Source organism: Zalophus californianus, chromosome 6 (assembly GCF_009762305.2).
Source record: "Zalophus californianus isolate mZalCal1 chromosome 6, mZalCal1.pri.v2, whole genome shotgun sequence".
In the NCBI taxonomy this organism is placed as follows: Eukaryota; Metazoa; Chordata; class Mammalia; order Carnivora; family Otariidae; genus Zalophus; species Zalophus californianus.
Genome location: NC_045600.1, coordinates 143,399,417 through 143,420,850, shown reverse-complemented (window position 1 = coordinate 143,420,850; position 21,434 = coordinate 143,399,417). Strand labels below are relative to the sequence as shown.

Below are 21,434 nucleotides of genomic sequence, written 5' to 3'. Positions count from 1 at the left end.
AGTTGAAATAGCAACACATTTTATCACTCAAACTAGGGTTGAGCTCATTCAAAACTGGGTTTCAGTCTTAATAACATCTAGTCTATTTAGGACTGTTGTTTTTTTTTTCCTTTCTCCTAGGGTATAGTCCTTCAGGAATACCAATGTAGCACCTGAGGTGTCTACCAGGGCTTTGAACACCAATTTTTATGTTCCAGGACCATGAGACTGTCAATAAATCTGCTTAGCTTCTCAACCTCTTTGTAACTGCTTTCTCCTTGGCCTCTCTGCCTTTCACTGCTTAAGAATCAGTGAATGCCTGGATGAAAAGCATAGCTCAGGTAAAATCACTTTTCTGCATATCGCTTCCTTCAGGGATCTTAGAATCTCACGTTCTAAGTCCATGACTATGTTTACTTCTCAATTTCTGGTTCCTAGTTGACCATCACTGAGCTGTTAATATCTTCAATCATTTTTATTAATCCAAAGAGAAGTGAGACAAATAAGAGCAAAAGAGTGGATTTTCATAAAGCTAAATGAATTCAATTTAAAGACAGGTTTTTAAATCTAAGAGTACATCCTACCTTTAGATGTTGAAATGACAAGATTCTGATTCTAATTCTTTTTTGAAAAGTCTGTGATGGTAGACCACAGTTGAATTTTGTTTGTTCATTTTTATTTTTGTCCTTATTTGACTAAATAATTGACAATCTATATTAATTCCAAATAGGCCTTTTTTTTTTAATTTTACTAGTGTGTGAAATTCAAAAGTCTAAGAATCAGATTCTTTACCCTGGCCCACAAATCCACCTTCTTCTTCAATATTGGCCCATTCTGCTGTCTCACTTGTCTGGGGTTCTCCTGGCATAAAAGCCTCTTTTCATTTCCTGCTCTAGCACCTTTATATATGCTTCTCCCACACTCTGAATTTTTTGTTCCATAACTCTCCCCTATAAGAACTATGAGAGCAGACTCTGTGTTAGTTTAATTCACAACTGTTAAACTCCTTGCATATATTAAGGCATCAAAAGGGTCTGGTGAGAAGATATTTGCAAATGACATATCAGATAAAGGGTTAGCATCCAAAATATATAAAGAACTTATACAACTCAACACCAAAAAACTCCCCAAATAATCCAATTAAAAATGGGCAGAAGACATGAAGAGACATTTCTCCAAAGAAGACCTACAGATGGCCAACAGACACATTAAAGATGCCCAATATCACTCATCATCATCAGGGAAATACAAATCAAAACCACAGTGAGATATCACATCATACCTGTCAGAATGGCTAAAATTAAAAACACAAAAAACAACAAATGTTGGCAAGGATGTGGGAAAAAAGGAACCCTCATGCACTGTTGGCAGGAATGCAAACTGGTAGAGCCACCATGGAAAACAGTATGATTTTTTTTTTAATTGAAAATAGAACTACCAAAAGATCCAGTAATTCCATAGTGGGTATTTACCCAAAGAAAATGAAAACACTAATTTAAAAAGATACATGCACCCCTATGTGTATAGCAGCATTATTTACAACAGCCAAATTATGGAAGCAGCCCAAGTGCCCACAACAGATGAATAGATAAAGAAGATGTGCTCACAATAGAGTATTAGCCGGCCATAAAAAAGAATGAAATCTTGCCATTTGCAACAACCTGGATGGATCTAGAGAGTATAATGCTAAGTGAAATAAGTTAGAGAAAAACAAATACCATTTAGGAGACAAAACAAACAAAGAAAACAAGAAACAAACCAAAAAAACAGACTCTTAAGTATAGAGAACAAACTGATGGTCACCAGAAAGGAGGTGGGTGGGGGCATGGGAGAAACAGGTGAAGGAGATTAAGAATACACTTATAATGATGAGCACGGAGTAGTGTACAGAATTGCTGAGTCACTACACTATACATCTGAAACTAATCTAACCTGTATGTTAACTATACTAGAAGATGACAGATGATAGAGATAGATAGATAGATAGATAGATAGATAGATAGATAGATAGATAGATAGATGGCTTTATTTTTAAAAGGGTCTGGTGCTGAAGACACCTCAGTAGAGAATTATAAAGAGGAAGGATTTCTGAAGATTTCTTTGAGAAATGTGTGCTATGAGCCTACTTTTCACTCTGCCCCACCAAGAAAGAAAAGGGATGAGGGCTTCAATCTGCTAACTCCAAATCAAGGGGATGAAATTTTAGGGACATGACTTAAAGAGTTCAATCCGTGTCTCCTGCAGTTGGTTGGTGGCTAGTTCATACCTGAGAAATTTAAGGGCAGAGAGTTTGGTCACAGTGCCTGTGTATGAAGAGTAGGTATTGCTGCAATGAATCCCAGCACTTCAAGAGTTTGTTTAGCAAAGTTCACAGGAGGGTTTCTGGTGAGCCAGAGGCGGGCCACATGCAAAACAGGCAGCATAGAGCTGTCTTAGGAACCTGCCAAGATGACCACTGAGGGGTGAGTAGACATCAACAGGGGGACACCTGGAGTATGCCTAGTTGTCCGAGAGTTAAGGAAAGAACGGTATTACCAAGACAGGATTGTGAACAGCACATTTCAAGGTCACTGCTGGCAAGACATGCCAAGGGACTGGGAGAAAAGAGGAAATAGTGCTTCAGAGAAATCCATCAAAGTGTTCACAACAGAAGGAGACAGCTTTAAACATCTGCCAAACCACAGAGCACCGAGACATGCTCACTAACATCAAGACAGACCTCCTCCTACTGCTGCTCTCCTCATGCCCATATTGCCCTTCCTGATTAGGTGCAGAACAGACAGAAGCACCTTAGCAACTTCCTTCCTTATCCGAAGTGTTTAATGATCAGCTGACCCCCAGTCAGGAAAGAGAAGATGCACATTCATACACACACTAAAATAGATCACTTAGCAAAATCATATTCCAGACAAAATCAAAGTTATTTTTTAATTAACAAAATAACCAATAAATATGTAAGCACTTTGGTTGCATGACAAAATGACAAAAGTGGTCATTCATGGTCTTCAATATATTCATCCAATTCTTTTTAACAAATATAAGTACATACTATTAAAAAAAAAGACAAACACAAATAAACCCCACTCCTTTTCCAACTGAACCCCACCACCGATTGCAAATTATTCAGACTCCTCAGATTTGGAGGCCACAGAGTGGTGCTAAAGTCCTACCTTCCGGACACCAGACTCTATGCTGGAAACTTCTCCCCCAAGTGACTGAAGAGCAGTGGGAAATATCTTATTCCACACATGAGAAGTCCCTCCCTGAACCTTGCCCACAGGCACACGGCCCTCCTACTGTAGGCTTCACTGGGATCAATACATGCCAGTACAGCATAATATCCTGTCATCCTTCCACACAGCATGACACACTTAGAGTAAGAGGGTCTTCATTTCCTCCCCAAGGTAACAATATAGGGGAAGCAGGTATACCAATTTTGTCTATGCAAGAATAATCCCTGGATTCAGTTGTGCAACCATTCACTTAGAGCCCAGTGCCCTGAGTTGAAACTCAGCCTGGGGTAATGTCACCAGCAGCGCCTCCAACAGCCTCCCCCTGCTGTCCTGCAGTGAACTAAGAGTCCTCCTTCTCAAGGCCACATCACAATCTCCCAACTGTCCCACCGCACACTGTCTCAAAGAAACTGGAGGATGTATGTGGTCACTCTTTAATATCCCATAAAACAGTGACACCAATGAATCCCAACATGAGCTAGACAAAATATGTTCTCCCTGAATTTCTGATCTATACCTTGACACTCTTCAGGAATAATCAACTTACCCTTTTGCTTTACAATATCCCAAATCTGAAGACAGCTGCCATGATCCTGGAGCCTTCCTTTTGTCCAGAACCAGGACATCAGGTTTCATCAACCTGGGGCTCTGTCTTACCTGACAGCAAAGGTAAATTCTTGGCTGGGATTTAAACTGCCCTATGAAGGATTACCTCAAATTGTCCCAAAAGCAATGACAGGTGTGAGCTTCTTACAAACTTATGGGTTTTTTAAGAAGCAGATCTTACATTTTAACACATTATTTAATATAAGCGTACCTAAGATGTGAAAACAGAACTTGCATTACCTTCTTAATCGATGGGTTGCTCAGAGAAAGTGAACAAGAAATGAACTCAAATTGAAATAATTCAAGGGTAGAACCCGGAAGACTTGAGCCATTATCCCTAGTCTTGACAATTTGGGGCAAGTGACTTAACATGCCAGTCTTCCCTCCTGCAAAGCTTAAAGTGTCTAGTGCCCCAGGCTCCTTTGAGCTGGGAGTCTCATGTGGATGGACTATGACCACACTCATGAAAATGGGGCCGTTACTATTTAAATATGGTAACTTGAGGATGACTAATATTTATATATAGCAGATGTCATATCACCATCCTAGTACCCTTCCAAAGCCTAGAAGCCAAGCTGTCTCCCCAGACCCACCCTTCAAAGGCACTGACATCCATGGAGAAGAGCAGGTAAAACCACCACTTACCTCCCAGTCAAGCACCTCCGAAGAGAGTACGATGCCCCTCCCCCGCAAGTCCTCGAGCAGTCGCTCCAGCTGCCCCAAGCATCCCAGTTGCTGTCTTTGTCTTCATCGGAACGAGTGTTTCTTGAGGTCTAGAATGAGAAAAAACACAATAAATTATAGACAAATTTGCAAGAACTATCCCCAAGCTTCTCCAGTTTTTCCAGAGTCTTATTCTAAACTGTTCACAGAGGAGAAGGTTGCCTACAGATGCTTTGCTTTGGATTGGCTACATTAAGCGCGCACGCACACACACACACAGTTTTATATGGAAACTAGTGTCACATAAGTACCCTTCCACTTTATGAAGGTTTTGTCCGGGCAGCTTCTAAGCTCAGTTTTAAATCTGAGATTTTATCATTCCAAAATTTAACTAGGCTAAGTTATGTTTTATAACCTATGCAGCAGGGTCCCAGCACGCACCTAAAACTTCTCACCACTGAAATCCTGGCTTGCCCTTCTGTCAGACAGATGGGCGCTAGCTCCAAGGAAATTATTTTGCATGAGATTTGTGGAATCTCCTGAAAAGGGCTCCATCCCAAGAAAACAAAGTAATTAAAGCCTTGGGGATCCAAGAAAATAGAGAAGGGTACACCAATTAAACCACCTAATTAATTTGATTTAATTAGTCTTCTGGAATGGCCACCATTGACTTATGTTGGGATACTTTAGGGAAAAGAGGAGGACAGGTATATGTTAAAAATATACAGACAGATATAGATGTAGATATGAGAAGAAATGATGTGTACTACTTACATAAAATTATAAAACTTCACTAAAGGGCCTAGAGTGGGAGAAACGTACATAGTCCTAAATGGGTAGACTCAAAACTATAAAATGTTAATTCTCTCCAAATTAACTTATAAATTTATAACAACTCCAATCAAACTCCCCAAGGGAATTTTTTTTGAACCCAACAAAATGATTCCAAAGTTCATCTGGTGGAGTGAAAGTCTACAAGAGCCAAGAAAAAAACTGTAAAAGAAGGGAAATTGGAGGGAAATTGCCTCAATTAAGGGTAGAGAGCTGGCATAGCGATAAACAGTGAAAATATACTAAATTAAAAAAAAAAAAAAGAGTCCAGAAATAGACCCAAGTATAAGGAGGTAGGATGGAACCACAAGTCAGTGTGATGAATGTTTTTAAAAACAAAACAAAAACCAGGGCACCTGGGTGGCTCAGTTGGTTAGGTGTCTGACTCCTGGTTTTGGCTCAGGTCATGATCTCAGAGTCATGAGATCGAGCCTCACGTCAGGGTCCATGCTCAGTGTAGAGTCTGCTTGAGAGTGTCTCTCTGCCTCTCCCCCCACCGAAATAAATAAATTTTTTAAAAAAATAGATGACTTTTTCACAAAATACACCAAAATGATTTCCAGATATATTAGAAATTTTTATTAAAAGCACTGAGACCATAAAATAGTAGAAAAATTATAGATTAACAGTCTATAGACTTGACATAGGCAAGACTGTCCTAGATAGGTCAACAAAGGTAGAAGCTATAAAGGAAAAGACTAGGAGATTTCCATTAAATTTCCATTTTATTTACATTAAAATAAAAACACACACAACATTTGCTATCTCTTCACCCTTTGGATAAAGGTGCAGGGATCTGAGTGTACACACAAAATGCATACCACAAGGACAAGCATTATGGGCTGGAAGGAGCAACCTGCCTCTGAGAACAGAGGATGTAGGCTAGGAGCAAATGTTGTCCATGACAGAAGGGATGCAAGCTGAATGTTGTAGAGCTCCTCCACCCTCATAAAAATTCTGAAGCCAATATGACAAAATGTTACATCTGATGAAGCCAAGGGGCCCTATAACAGATGTTAGTTTTATCCGAACTTGCATTTTTTTAAATATCTTTTTCAAAAATAATTTTTTTGAAGGAGGGGGTAAAAGACAATTCTTAGAGCACAGGGGAAATCTGCATCACTTTTCATACAGGTAACCATGTATGTGCATTTAGAAAGGAGGGAGTTAATTTAAAATGTTCACCATGGCAACTTCCAGGTTCAAGGACTCTGAGTGATTTTATCTTCTTTTGTTTTTGTTTCTCTGCACTTTGCAAAAAGAAAAAAATTTTAAAGAAAACACTTTAATTCTTGAATTAAATATTTGTAAGCAAGCAAACAAAGACCACATTCACACACAGAAAAGTTCAAGTCAGAGAGAATTTAACAGGGAAGCTGCAAGTCAGAGAACAGGAACGTTTATGAAGGAAACCCTAATACTAATAAAACCACAGAGAACGGCTGAACTAGATATTACACGGGCTTCCTTAAGCCCTTAGGCCATTTTACCTCATCCAACCAAAAAGATTTTTTTTTTAAATTAAGAGGGGGATCTGTAGAAAGTACTTTCAAAAGTGAAATGGAATAATGAACCAAGGAGGGATTTTTCAATCATTTCCACCCAAGACTCACCGGTCAATGGGTTTCATGGCTTCTTGCCAAACTACCTATTTATAGCACAGTGCATGGTCCTGCTTGAGGCAATACTGTAGGAACAGTCAAGCTAAAGGAAGGGATAAATATCTGGCAACTGATCAAATCTGTCATCAGGAATAAGGGCTAATTAAACCCATACTATTTACTGTTCTAATTAGATCACTGTTCAGTTCAATTTTCTACACGAAATGTCACCAAATGGAACTGCGTCCTGTCTATAACATAATATAAAATAAAGTTTTAATTCATAAAAAAACACACAAATTGCACTTTAATACATTCATCTGGACTTCTGGGTTGGTAAGTCCAAATCATTTAAGTAAATGTTTAAAATATACACAGCTGAAATTGATTTTTCATTTTGTCACCCGATCTACCGATAGGTTGAATGTGAGAAGTTGAAAAACATCATCATATATATTTTTAAATGAAAGTTGAGAGTTCTTTACAATATTGCTTTAATTTGTTTTTATTCCCACTATCCCATCTGTTCGGTTTATAGTTAGAGTCGGGTTTCTTTCCATAACTTCTCCACCTTTACTTACAAAAAAAAAAAGAATCTTGATTCTAAAATAACTAAAATAGGCATGTTATAAATGCAGGCATTTGGTTTCTCTGGTTGGGTTGGTGAGATATTTCCCCCCCTAAGAAAAGAGAGAAAATTGCATCTCAAGAGGGGCCCCTCGAGTTTTTCTCCTGCCCTTGACCGTGAAGATGAAGATGGGATTTTATTTTGAAACCCTGCTGCCGCCTTCTGCCAGCTGGTCTTCCCTGCCCCCTTCTCACGGACGCTTCTTTACCCAAAGACCAGCAGTAATATCCCCAACATGCACGGGTTCTTGCCTCTCCCCGCTGATGCCAGTAGCATGGAGCGAGGACAGACGGTCAGAGAAAAGCCCCGTGGTGGCAGAAGAAAGCACGACCAGGGCGATACTACACATGTATATTTGTACGTTCTTCCTGATGGTGACACAGCAGCGCCTTTCTGGACCACACCTCTTCCCAGAGCAGGGGACCGCCAGTCTCCATCAGCTTCTGCTAAGAACCCTGCCCTAGCTTGCCCTTCAACAGTCCCAGCTCGTCCATGAATATGTACTCTGAACACACTTAAGTTTGCACGTGTTTAATCTTAAAATGTAGTGTCAAGAATACAACACTGTATCTGAGAATAACACATACCACGCATTGCCCCACACTCCAGGGTTCTTCTGATAACATCTGAGTTTCCTCTTTCCCTCCCTCCTTCCTTTCCTCCCTTCCTCCCTTCTCTCCCTTCCTTCCTCCCTTCTTTCCTTCTCTCCCATCTTCCTTCCTTCCTTCCTTCCCTTCCTCGCTCCTCCCTCCCTCCCCCTCCCTCCTCCCTCTCTTTTTTCCTTCCTTCCTTCCTCCCTCCCTACCTTTTTTCTTTCCTTCTCTCCCTCCTTCCTTCCCTTCCTCCCTTCCTTCCCTTCCTCCCTTCCTTCCCTTCCTCCCTCCTCCCCTCCCTCCTCCCTCTTTTCTCCTCCCTCCCTCCCTCCCTTCCTCCCTCCCTTCCTTCCTCCCTCCCTCCCTTCCTCCCTCCCTTCTTCCCTTCTTCCCTTCCTTCCTCCCTCCCTCCCTCCCTCCCTTCCTCCCTCCCTCTCTTCCTCCCTTCCTCCCTCCCTCTCTTCCTCCCTTCCTCCCTCCCTCTCTCCCTCCCTTCCCTCCTTCCTTCCTTCTCAGGCACACCATTTCTTGGATCCCATCACGGAGGCCATATCACATAATGGTTGAAAGCTATGTGACCCTGGATACATTTCTTAACCTTTCTCAAACTCATCTATAAAATGGAGATGATAACCTTCACCACAGCAGGATTTAAATAAAATAACACATATATAACAAATCACACATCCTCTCAATAAATGTAATGAGTGAATGTCTCAGTACGTTCAACATAACATCTTTCCCAAAGCAGCGACAGTAGAGCCAGCTCTCTCCCGTTTTTACTTTATGCAAGACTTAACATGAATCACTACTGAATTTCCTCTTGTTGGTTTTGGCCCAGAGTGCTGGCCTGTTGAGATCCGTTTGAATCCCGATCCTGTCACCCGTCTATGAGCCACTTCGCTTGGCTTTGCAGCTTCCCTGTTCCCTGATAAACGTGCTGGACATAATTCCCGAATCTTACAGAATTCCATTAATGCATATTTCTGCTTTTATTTTTAAGTAGTAAGCAGACCATCATGCCAAATAAGCAGCCAACTAATCAGACCTGGAATCTGTGGACACAGTTTAGTGTTACAATCAAAATATGGAATAATGCCTATCACCATCATCAAATGCTAGGGGGCAGAAGAAGCTGAGGGGAGGGAAGGAACCAGCCATTCAGGGGCCCAGATCAAGCAGGTGGGGTCTATGTTCTTGAGCTGTGGGGTGGCAGGGAGCCTCCCAGGACAAGAGGTATTTGGCAGCCCCACTTTGGCCAGCCCCAGCCCTGAAATCCAGGGACAATAAAAGCTGGCTGATGGGTATCAGCTCGATGTCTGGCCCAAAGGTGACTCTGAAGAGCCAAATTCTAGGCTTGTCAGCTGGGTACAACTGAACCCAGTTCCCTCTTCATGAGCATCTCCATAAGCTGTCTTAATTATTTAAATTCCATGTTATTAGTACTTTATACGTTGTTATCTGAACCCTATTTATAGGTCTTCTCCCCCAAGTCTCAGTCAACCAACATCATGTCACGCCGTGACCTCGCCTCGGTGGGGAGGAAAATCTGAAGGAGCCGCTCGTGCACAAAGCATCTGCTACTGATGCACAGACCGAGCACTGCTTGCCTGTCCTTTTCCTACAGTCATTCTAACCTCAACAAACCCTCGAGCTGCGTCCCACCAGCCCCATTTGACAGGTGAGGAACCGTCACGTCAGGTGTGGGGGGAGCCTCTTTCTGTCTGACCCTGACAAGCCTGCGTGTTCTTCGCTGATGCCCTCCTGCACTTGTGACCAGGAATCCAGCAAAGCCAGCAGCCAACCTATCGTCACTGGCAGGGGGCAATTTGCATCTTGGATGGAATGCACCTGCTGCTGATTCACCTGACCACAACATTCTCCCGGCATCTCAAAGCGGACTTCTCCTTTTTCCTCTCTTTACATTGCAAGCAGAGCTACGCTTCTGTTTTTCAGGTGCATTTGGCTGTATCTAGGTTATTACACGAGGGATACCCATTCTTTGACTGATGCTCACGACCCAGACACATTTGTGAATTTCCCTACACAGGAACAAAAACCAAGGGCTTCTGAAGTTCACGAATTGGTGCCCCAGGGAGGACTGCCCTGGACGGGCTGCAAGACAGCCAGCAGCAGGTGACAGGCGCTGAAGGGACGTGGTGACAAACAATCAGCCGTCGGGCCTTGACAGCGACAGACACAGGGCCCCAGAGCAAGAAGACGCTGACACAGAAGCACCTGCCACCTGGTTAGGAGAGCCTCGTTAGGGATGCACCCTTTCCAAGGACACATCAGTTCTGCTGGAGGTGCAGGTGGGCCCTCACGCATCCCAAACAACCCCTCTCCTGAGATGCGATCGCAGGTGGGGTCTCACTCTTGGTTCATCTCTTTTTTGTAACCATGATGGAATCGGATGCTTTTCTAGTCTCTTCCCTTTGCTCATGTACAGTTCCCACTTTTATACAATGAACATGTACAGTTTATGCAATAAAACACCCAATAAAAGTTCTTTTTTTTTTTAAGGAGAAAAAAAAACACTAAAAGAAAACCTATGGAAACACATTTAGAGAAGCAAAATGCACTTTTTGCTGTTTGGTTAAAACTACCAGCCTTAAAGATCTCTTAGGAAATCATATTTTCCTAAGTTAAGTTCTAGTTGGGGAATATTTTTGGATGAAAAATTCAAAAGAGATATTGTTTACTCATTATATAATAGGACTGGAAAAAGCCAAGAATATTGTAGGAATAAGTGTGTTCACAATCTCATAAAGACTCGAGGACTCCTTGCCTTTCTTGGATCCTCATGCATAAATCAAATCATAAAATATTTTCCTCGCAAGTTCTTAAATCTGTGACTTATAATGAATAGTACAGTTCTACCAGTCTTGCAAAAATGTTAGTAATTAAACACAGATTTCACATATAAGGTCACTTATTGGAAATGCTATATTAACAGCTCCATATGAAAAACAACCCAAAATAAAGTAAGTTCCACTGGGATATTACTTCCCAGACATCAAATAAATGTTCATTCCAGTGTTACCACAAAGGTTATTTAAGGAGATCACAAACGACCCAGACTTTGTTGACAGTAAATACATTATTTCAGGTTAATATGACCTTACAGCCTTTAACAACAAAAAATTTAAAAATATATGCATTTGGTAAATGACATAAAAATGTCACTCAAGCTGTCACACAAACTCAACAATCCAATTCAACCAGAATATATTAAATGCAGACATATCTACAGATGTGCGCAAGGCACTATTGAGAGATGCTCCAGACCGCTGGATCTTACCTCTCCCATGTCAGTTCATTGCTCCTCTACTGAAAAGTGTATACAGTAGTCCCCCTTATCCATGGGGGATACGCTCCAAGACCCCCAGTGGAAGCCTCAAACCACAAATAGTACTGAACCCTATATATATATATGATGTTTTTTCCTATACATACATACCTATGATAAAGTTTAATTTATACACTAGGCACAGTAAGAGATGAACAATGGGAAGCCTGGGTAGCTCAGTTGGTTAAGCGTCCAACTTTTGATTTTGGCTCAGGTCATGATCTCAGGGTCATGAGATCGAGCCCCATGGCAGGCTCCACGCTCAGTACGGAGTCTGCCTGAGATTCTCTCTCTCTCCCTCTCTCTCTGCCCCTTCCCCCACTCACGTGCTCTCTCTAAAATAAATAAAATCTTAAAAAAAAGGGAGAGATGAACAATAACTCATAATAAAATAGAATGATTATAACAATATATGGAACAGAAATTATGTGAATGCGGTTTCCCTCAAAATATCATGTTGTTCTCACCTCCCCGTCCTCTTGTGAGGATGTGTGATGGCACAAAGTCTATGTGAGGAGATAAAGTAAGTGAAGGACATGGTCATGTGACGGAGCATTAGCTTGCTAGTGACCTCCTGACATTGGGTCAGAAGGAGGATCGTCTCCCTCAGGACTGTGGTTGACCTCCAGTAACTGAAACCATGATAAGGAAGATGCCTGGCTATCCACAACTCATGACCCTGATGGTCAATGGCCTCCAGGATTTGGTTGACCCTCTCCAACAATGTGGTCCTGGTTATTTTACCGCCTTCTTAAAACCCTTTACAGATCCCTCAGGACACAGGTTCTATACCTCTTGGCTCTCTGTGACCTGTTCTGCCTCATTCTCCAGCTCCCTTTCTCCAGCTCGGGCTCACACTAACTACATTCCACATCCAAGCACATCATGGCTCAGACTGTTCCCCAAACACAAACACATCTGCCAAGCCCTGCTTCCCATGGCAAACTCCAGAGCGGCACAAAGACCCTCCTCCTGTGGCAGCGCTCTCTGCAGGAGACCAGCAAGTGGAGAGCCAGGCAGGCCCAGCTTCCTTGAGCCCGGGGTAGGTATAGTCCGGGAGAGCTTCTGAAGAAGACTCTTCCTCCTGGATTCTTCCTGCTGGTCCCAACACCTGGGAGGCTGCCCCCAGTTCGGGGATTCCTCACCTCATCTAGTGCCCTTCCTGAGTTAGCCAGGCATGGACTGACCTGATGATGTGCTTTCTACCTACTCATCCATACCCTCTATGCAAACTACTAATTTGGGGGTTAGCTGAACCTCTTGTTCTAGTAAAAGAAAAGTCTCCCACAATTGTTATGAAGATGTCCCAAATCATGGCAACTAAGGTTTTCTCCAAGTCCAGATGAAGGAACACCAACAAAACATTTCCAGACTTCTGAGAGTGAGGCCGACCTTCTGTATACATCAATCCAGTCCACTGTGTTAGGGAGGAGACCTAGGACCCAGTGGGACACAGAGGGAAGATTCAGATGGGGACCATTTAAGGAGCATTCTAAAAACACAAGATTGAGGGGGCGGAGCAAGATGGCGGAGGAGTAGGAGACCTGGATTTCATCTGGTCTCAGGAATTCAGCTGAATAGGGATCAAACCATTCTGAACACCTACAAACTCGACAGGAGATCGAAGAGAAGAATATCAACAACTCTCTGAACAGAAAAGCAACCACTTACTGGAAGGTAGGACGTGCGGAGAAGTGAATCCGGGGTGATATTCGGGAGGATAGACGGCAGGGGAGGGGGCCTCTGTCGGCTGCTTTTGGCAAGTGCTAGAGCCGCGGAGCACAAAATCAGAACTTTTAGAAGCCGGCTCCGCTGAGGGACGTCGCTCCAGTGGCTAAACGGGGGGTGGAACCCTCGCGGGACAGTGTGGTCTCAGGACTCTCGGGGTCACAGAAGGACCGGGGGTGCCTGAGTGCAGCAGAGCTCCCAGGGATCGGAGGGGGCTCGGGGTGGCCATAAACTGTGATCCGCGGCCCAGTCGGGCCACTGCTCCTCCAGCAGGGACCCAACAAGCGGCAGAGCCGGGGAGACTCCCCTCCCTCCCCCGGGAGGAGCGGCGCGGGAGCGCACCGCAGGGATCTGCTGGGTTTGGAGACTCCACACGGGGTCGGGTGCCAGAGATAGAAACGCTCGGTCACAGGCCGGGTGAGCGCGGAGTGCGGCCGGAGACCGGGGACATGGGAGTGACTGACTGCTTTTCTCTGGGGGCGCACTGAGGAGCGGGGCCCCGAGTTCTCGGCTCCTCTGGGTGGAGATTGGGAGGCCACCATTTTAACTCTCGTCCTCCAAAGCTGTACCGAGAGCTTGCAGGGAACAAAATCTCCTGAGAGCAAACCCGAGCAGGTTCCTTAGCCCAGACCTGCAAGGGCGGGGCACTTCCGCCTCCGGCAAAGACATTTGGGAACCACGGCAACAGGCCCCTCCCCCAGAAGATCAGCACGAACAGCCAGCAAGCCAAGACCAAGTTTACCCATCAATGAGAACGGGAGAACTCCAGCACTAGGGGAATACTGCACATAGAATTCACGGCTTTTTCACCATGATTCATTAGTTTTTCAAAGTTAATTTTTTAACTTTTTTTTTATTTTTCTTTTTCCCTTTTTCACCACCATCTTATCAATCCCTTTTTGAAAAAAAATTTTTATTTCTCATTTTTAGAGTCATTCTATCCCTTCATAATAGATACCCTTATTTTTGGCATACATATATATAAGTTGTTCTCTCTTAAAAATTTTGAGATACAGTTTCTTCTAACAGATCAAAATATACCCTAAATCACTAGTGGATGGCTTTGTTCTAGTCTCCTGCCTGATCACATTCTCTCCCTTTTTTTTTCTTTTTTTTTAAATCTTCTTCTTTCTTTTTCAAACAACTTATCTTCTCAATTCCTTTTATAAAATCTTTTATACTTTTCATCTTTACAGTCATCTTCCATCCCTTCATTGTATCAACCCTTATTTTGTACATATATAAGTCTTTCTTCCTTTAAAATTTTAGGAGATACTTTCTTCTAACAGACCAAAATACACCCAAAATCTAGTGTGTGGCACTGATCTATGCACTAGCTTACTAGCTTGATCATATTTGATCATATTATGTTTTTTATTTGTTTTGTTCTGCTTTTGTTTTTTTTATCTTTTTCTTTTTTTTTTCTCTTTCTTTTTTCTTTCCTTCCCTTTCTTTTCCCCTGGCTTCAGGTCTTTTCTGATTTGTTTAGAGTACATTTGCTGGGGACGTTGTTACCCTGTTAGCACTTTGTTCTCTCATTCATCTATTCTCCTCTGGAAAAAATGACAAGACGACAAAAATCACCTCAGCAAAAAGAACAAGAAGTAGTACCGTCTGCCAGGGACCTACTCAAGAGGGACATTAGCACGATGTCGAACCTAGAGTTCAGAATCACGATTTTAAAGATAATAGCTGGGCTTGAAAAAAGCATGGAAGTTATGAGAGAAACCCTTCCTAGAGAAATAAAAGAACTAAAATCTAACCAAATCGAAATCAAAAAGGCTATTAATGCAGTGCAATCAAAAATGGGGACACTAACTGCTAGGATGAATGAGTCAGAAGAGAGAATCGGCGATATAGAAGACCAAATGATGGAAAATAAAGAAGCTGAGAAAAAGAGAGATAAACAACTACTGGATCAAAAGGGCAGAATTCGAGAGATAAGCGATATGATAAAACGAAACAAAATTAGAATAATTGGGATCCCAGAAGAAGAAGGGAGAGAGGGGCAGAAGGTATATTGGAGCAAATTATAGCAGAGAACTTCCCTAATGTGGGGAAGAAAACAGGTATCAAAATGCAGGAGGCACAGAGAACCCCTCTCAAAATCAATAAAAATAGGTCAACACCCTGACCTCTAATAGTAAAACTTATGAGTCTAAGAGACAAAGAAAAAATCCTGAAAGCAGCTTGGGAGAAGAGATATGCAACCTATAATGGTAGAAACATTAGATTGGCAACAGACCTATCCACAGAGACCTGGCAGGCCAGAAAGAACTGGCATGATATCTTCAGAGCACTAAACGAGAAGAATATGCAGCCAAGAATACTATATCCAGCTAGGCTGTCCTTAAAAATAGAAGGAGAGATCAAAAGCTTCCAGGACAAACAAAAACTAAAGGAATTTGCAAACACAAAACCAGCCCTAAAAAAATATTGAAAGGGGTCCTCTAAGCAAAGAGAGTGTAAAAGCAGCATAGACCAGAAAGGAACACAGACAATATACAGTCACAGTCACCTTACAGGCAATACAATGGCACTAAATTCATATCTTTCAATAGTTACCCTGAATGTAAATGGGCTAAATGCCCCAATCAAAAGACACAGGCTATCAGATTGGATTAAAAAACAAGACCCAGGGCGCCTGGGTGGCTCAGTTGGTTAAGCCACTGCCTTCGGCTCAGGTCATGATCCTGGAGTCCTGGGATTGAGTCCCGCATCGGGCTCCCTGCTCGGCAGGGAGTCTGCTTCTCCCTCTGACCCTTTCCCCTCTCATGTGCTCTCTCTCTCTCATTCTTTCTCTCAAATAAATAAATAAAATCTTTAAATAAATAAATAAATGAATGAATAAAACAAGACCCATCGATATACTGTCTGCAAGAGACTCATTTTAGACCCAAGACACCCACAGATTGAAAGTGAGGGGGTGGAAAACCATTTACCATGCTAATGGACACCAAAAGAAAGCTGGGGGGGCAATCCTTATATCAGACAAATTAGATTTTAAAACAAAGACTGTAATAAGAGATGAGGAAGGACACTATATCCTAATTAAAGGGTCTATCCAACAAGAAGATCTAACAATTGTAAATATCTATGCCCCGAACATGGGAGCAGTCAATTATATAAGCCAATTAACAACAAAAGCAAAGAAACACATCAACAACAATACAATAATAGTGGGGGACTTTAACACCCCCCTAACTGAAATGGACAGATCATCTAAGCAAAAGATCGACAAGGAAATAAAGACTTTAAACGACACACTGGACCAAATGGACTTCACAGACATATTCAGAACATTCCATCCCAAAGCAACAGAATACACATTCTTCTCTAGTGCCCATGGAACATTCTCCAGAATAGATCACATCCTAGGTCACAAATCAGGTCTCAACCAGTACCAAAAGATTGGGATTATTCCCTGCATGTTTTCAGACCACAGTGCCTTGAAACTAGAACTCAATCACAAGAGGAAAGTCAGAAAGAACTCAAATCCATGGAGGCTAAAGAGCATCCTACGAAAGAATGAATGGGTCAACCAGGAAATTAAAGAAGAATTAAAAAAATTCATGGAAAGCAATGAAAATGAAAACACAACTGTTCAAAATCTTTGGGATACAGCAAAGGCAGTCCTGAGAGGAAAGTATATAGCAATACAAGCCTTTCTCAAGAAACAAGAAAGGTCTCAAATACACAACCTAACCCTACACCTGAAGGAGCTGGAGAAAGAACAGCAAATAAAGCCTAAACCCAGCAGGGGAAGACAAATAATAAAGATCAGAGCAGAAATCAATGAAATAGAAACCAAAAGCACAGTAGAACAGATTAACGAAACTAGGAGCTGGTTCTTTGAAAGAATTAACAAGATTGATAAACCCCTGGCCAGACTGATCAAAAAGAAAAGAGAAATGACCCAAATCAACAAAACCATGAATGAAAGAGGAGAGATCACAACCAACACCAAAGAAATACAAACAATTATAAGAACATATTATGAGCAACTCTATGCCAGCAAAATGATAACCTGGAAGAAATGCGTGCGTTCCTAGAGATGTATCAACTACCAAAACTGAACCAGGAAGAAATAGAAAACCTGAACAGACCTATAACCACTAAGGAAATTGAAGCAGTCATCAAAAATCTCCCAACAAACAAAAGCCCAGGACCAGATGGCTTCCCAGGGGAATTCTACCAAACATTTCAAGAAGAATTAATACCTATTCTTCTGAAACTGTTCCAAAAAATAGAAATGGAAGGAAAACTTCCAAACTCATTTTATGAGGCCACCATTACCTTGATCCCCAAACCAGACAAAGACCCCATCAAAAAGGAGAATTACAGACCAATATCCTTGATGAACATGGATGCAAAAATTCTCACCAAAATACTAGCCAATAGGATCCAACAGTACATTAAAAGGATTATTCACCATGGCCAAGTGGGATTTATCCCTGGGCTGCAAGGTTGGTTCAACATCCGCAAATCAATCAACGTGATACAATACATTAACAAAAGAAAGAACAAGAGTCATATGATCCTCTCAATAGATGCAGAAAAAGCATTTGACAAACTACAGCATCCTTTCTTGATCAAAACTCTTCAGAGTATAGGGATAGAGGGTACATACCTCAATATCATAAAAGCCATCTACGAAAAACCTACAGCCAATATCATTCTCGATGGGGAAAAGCTGAGAGCTTTCCCCCTAAGGTCAAGAACGCGGCAGGGATGTCCACTCTCACCACTGCTCTTCAACATAGTATTAGAAGTCCTAGTCACAGCAATCAGACAACAAAAAGAAATCAAAGGCATCCAAATCGGCAAAGAGGAAGTCAAACTCTCACTCTTTGCAGATGATATGATACTTTATGTGGAAAACCCAAAAGACTCCACCCCAAAACTGCTAGAACTCATACAGGAATTCAGTAAAGTGGCAGGATATAAAATCAATGCACAGAAATCAGTGGCATTCCTATACACCAACAACAAGACAGAAGAGAGACAAATTAAGGAGTGAATCCCATTTACAATTGCACCCAAAACCATAAAATGCCTAGGAATAAATATAACCAAAGAGGCAAAGGATCTGTACTCAGAAAACTATAAAATACTCATGAAAGAAATTGAAGAAGACACAAAGAAATGGGAAAATGTTCCCTGCTCATGGATTGGAAGAACAAACATTGTGATGTCAATGCTACCTAGAGCAATCTACACATTCAATGCAATCCCCATCAAAATACCATCCACTTTTTTCAAAGAAATGGAACAAATAATCCTAAAATTTGTATGGAACCAGAAAAGACCCCGAATAGCCAGAGAGATGTTGAAAAAGGAAAGCAAAGCTGGCGGCATCACAATTCCGGACTTCCAGCTCTATTAGAAAGCTGTCATCATCAAGATAGTATGGTACTGGCACAAAAACAGACACATAGATCAATGGAACAGAATAGAGAGCCCAGACATGGACCCTCTACTCTATGGTCAACTAATCTTTGACAAAGCAGGAAAGCATGTCCAATGGAATAAAGACGGTCTCTTCAACAAATGGTGTTGGGAAAATTGGACAGCCACATGCAGAAGAATGAAACTGGACCATTTCCTTACACCACACACAAAAATAGACTCCAAATGGTTGAAAGACCTAAACGTGAGACAGGAGTCCATCAAAATCCTAAAGGAGAACACAGGCAGCAACCTCTTCGACCTCAGCCACAGCAACTTCTTCCTAGAAACATCGCCAAAGGCAACGGAAGCAAGGGCAAAAATGAACTATTGGGATTTCATCAAGATAAAAAGCTTTTGCACAGCAAAAGAAACAGTCCACAAAACCAAAAGACAACCGACAGAATGGGAGAAAATATTTGCAAATGACATATCAGATAAAGGGCTAGTATCCAAAATCTATAAAGAACTTCCCAAACTCAACACCCAAAGAACAAATAATCCAATCAAGAAATGGGCAGAAGACATGAACAGACATTTGTCCAAAGAAGACATCCAAACGGCCAACAGACACATGAAAAAGTGCTCAACATCGCTCGGCATCAGGGAAATCCAAATCAAAACCTCCATGAGATACCACCTCACGCCAGTCAGAATGGCTAGAATTAACAAGTCAGGAAACGACAGATGTTGGCGGGGATGCGGAGAAAGGGGAACCCTCCTACACTGTTGGTGGCAATGCAAGTTAGTGCAGCCACTCTGGAAAACAGTCTGGAGGTTCCTCAAACAGTTGAAAATAGAGGTACCATACGATCCAGCAATTGCAGTACTGGGTATTTACCCCAAAGATACAAATGTAGGGATCCGAAGGGGTACGTGCACCCCGATGTTTATAGCAGCAATGTCCACAATAGCCAAACTGCAGAAAGAGCCAAGATGTCCTTCGACAGATGAATGGATAAAGAAGAGGTGGTATATATACACAACGGAATATTATGCAGCCATCAAAAGGAATGAGATCTTGCCATTTGCAACGACGTGGATGGAACTGGAGGGTGTTATGCTGAGTGAAATAAGTCAATCAGAGAAAGACATGTATCATATGACCTCACTGATAGGAGGAATTCTTAATCTCAGGAAACAAACTGTTGCTGGAGTGATGGGGGGTGGGAGGGATGGGGTGGCTGGGTGATAGACATTGGGGAGGGTATGTGCTATGGCGAGTGCTGTGAATTGTGCAAGACTGTTGAATCACAGATCTGTACCTCTGAAACAAATAATGCAATATATGTTAAGAAAAAAAAAGAAGATAGCAGGAGGGGGAGAATGAAGGGGGCGGAAATCAGAGGGGTGACCAACCATGAGAGACGATGGACTCTGAAAAACAAACTGAGGTTTCTAGAGGGGAGGGAGGTGGGGGGATGGGTTAGCCTGGTGATGGGTATTAAAGAGGGCACGTTCTGCGTGGAGCACTGGGTGTTATGCACAAACAATGAATCATGGAACACCACATCCAAAATTAATGATGTAATGTATGGTGATTAACATAACAATAAAAATTTTTTTAAAAAACACACGATTTACTAAGGAGCAGACAGGGCAAAGGGAAAGCACAGGGCTGACGCGGCCCTCTGCCCCCCGGCCCCAAGCTGGTACCAGGCAGGGTCTGTGAGTGCAATGATTCACACTGTCTGCCTGGGTTTTGCGTGCGAGATGGAGCAAGGGCAGCTTTGTGTAAAGGCTGCCTGACAGGCACCAAGGCCGTGGCTGAGAATTACAGCTCACATCAACCCTACAATGAGAGCCGCGGAAGCAAATACACTGCTCTCCTGCCTGTCTCCAACGCCCTGCAGTGCTCAGCGGAGCCAGGGGACATGGGAGAGTACTGACGCAGTCCGCACAGCCCGACTCCTAGGTGCAGCAACGACGTGGATGGAACTGGAGGGTGTTATGCTGAGCGAAATAAGTCAATCAGAGAAAGACATGTATCATATGACCTCACTGATAGGAGGAATTCTTAATCTCAGGAAACAAACTGAGGGTTGCTGGAGTGGTGGGGGGTGGGAGGGATGGGGTGGCTGGGTGATAGACATTGGGGAGGGTATGTGCTACGGTGAGCGCTGTGAATTGTATAAGACTGATGAATCACAGACCTGTACCTCTGAAGCAAATAATACATTACATGTAAAAAAAAAAAAAAAAAGAAGAAGAAGCTAACAGGAGGGGAAGAATGAAGGGGGGGAAATCAGAGGGGGAGACGAACCATGAGAGATGATGGACTCTGAAAAACAAACTGAGGGTTCTAGAGGGGAGGGGGGTGGGGGGATGTGTTGGCCTGGTGATGGGTATTAAAGAGGGCACGTTCTGCGTGGAGCACTGGGTGTTTTGCACAAACAAGGAATCATGGAACGCTACATCAAAAACTAATGATGTAATATATGGTGATTAACATAACAATAAAAAATTTAAACAATAAAATTTTCTAGTACCTTTAAAAGATTTAATAAAAAGGTAAAATTAAAAAAAAAAAAAAAAGACAGACGCTGAACAGACTGAGCCACCCAGGTGCCCCATAAAAGGTGTTTCTAGGGTTAAAGGAAGCTGGGAGATGCATGAAGAAATGAAGAGTCAAAATAGCAATGGCTAATGTGGGTAAATCTAAATAAAGAGCAACTACATAAAACAGCAATTACAATGGCTTTTGGGGTTTAAAATACGTATATGTAATTAAGCTATGTGACAACAATGGTGTATGAGTCAGAAGAGTGGTGGATA

The 21,434-nt window shown here is 42.3% G+C and overlaps 1 protein-coding gene across 4 annotated transcripts in view; it reads right to left on the bottom strand.

The window, feature by feature from the left end:
* The window catches only part of ADAMTSL3 (ADAMTS like 3), a 368,889-nt gene that overhangs the window by 236,190 nt on the left and 111,265 nt on the right, over window positions 1-21,434 (bottom strand). For all 4 annotated transcript variants that reach the window (XM_027571545.2, XM_027571543.2, XM_027571546.2 and 1 more), the window contains exon 4: window positions 4,464-4,591. In XM_027571545.2, coding sequence (XP_027427346.2) covers window positions 4,464-4,591 — 128 coding nt within the window. The remainder of the gene's footprint in view (window positions 1-4,463; window positions 4,592-21,434) is intronic.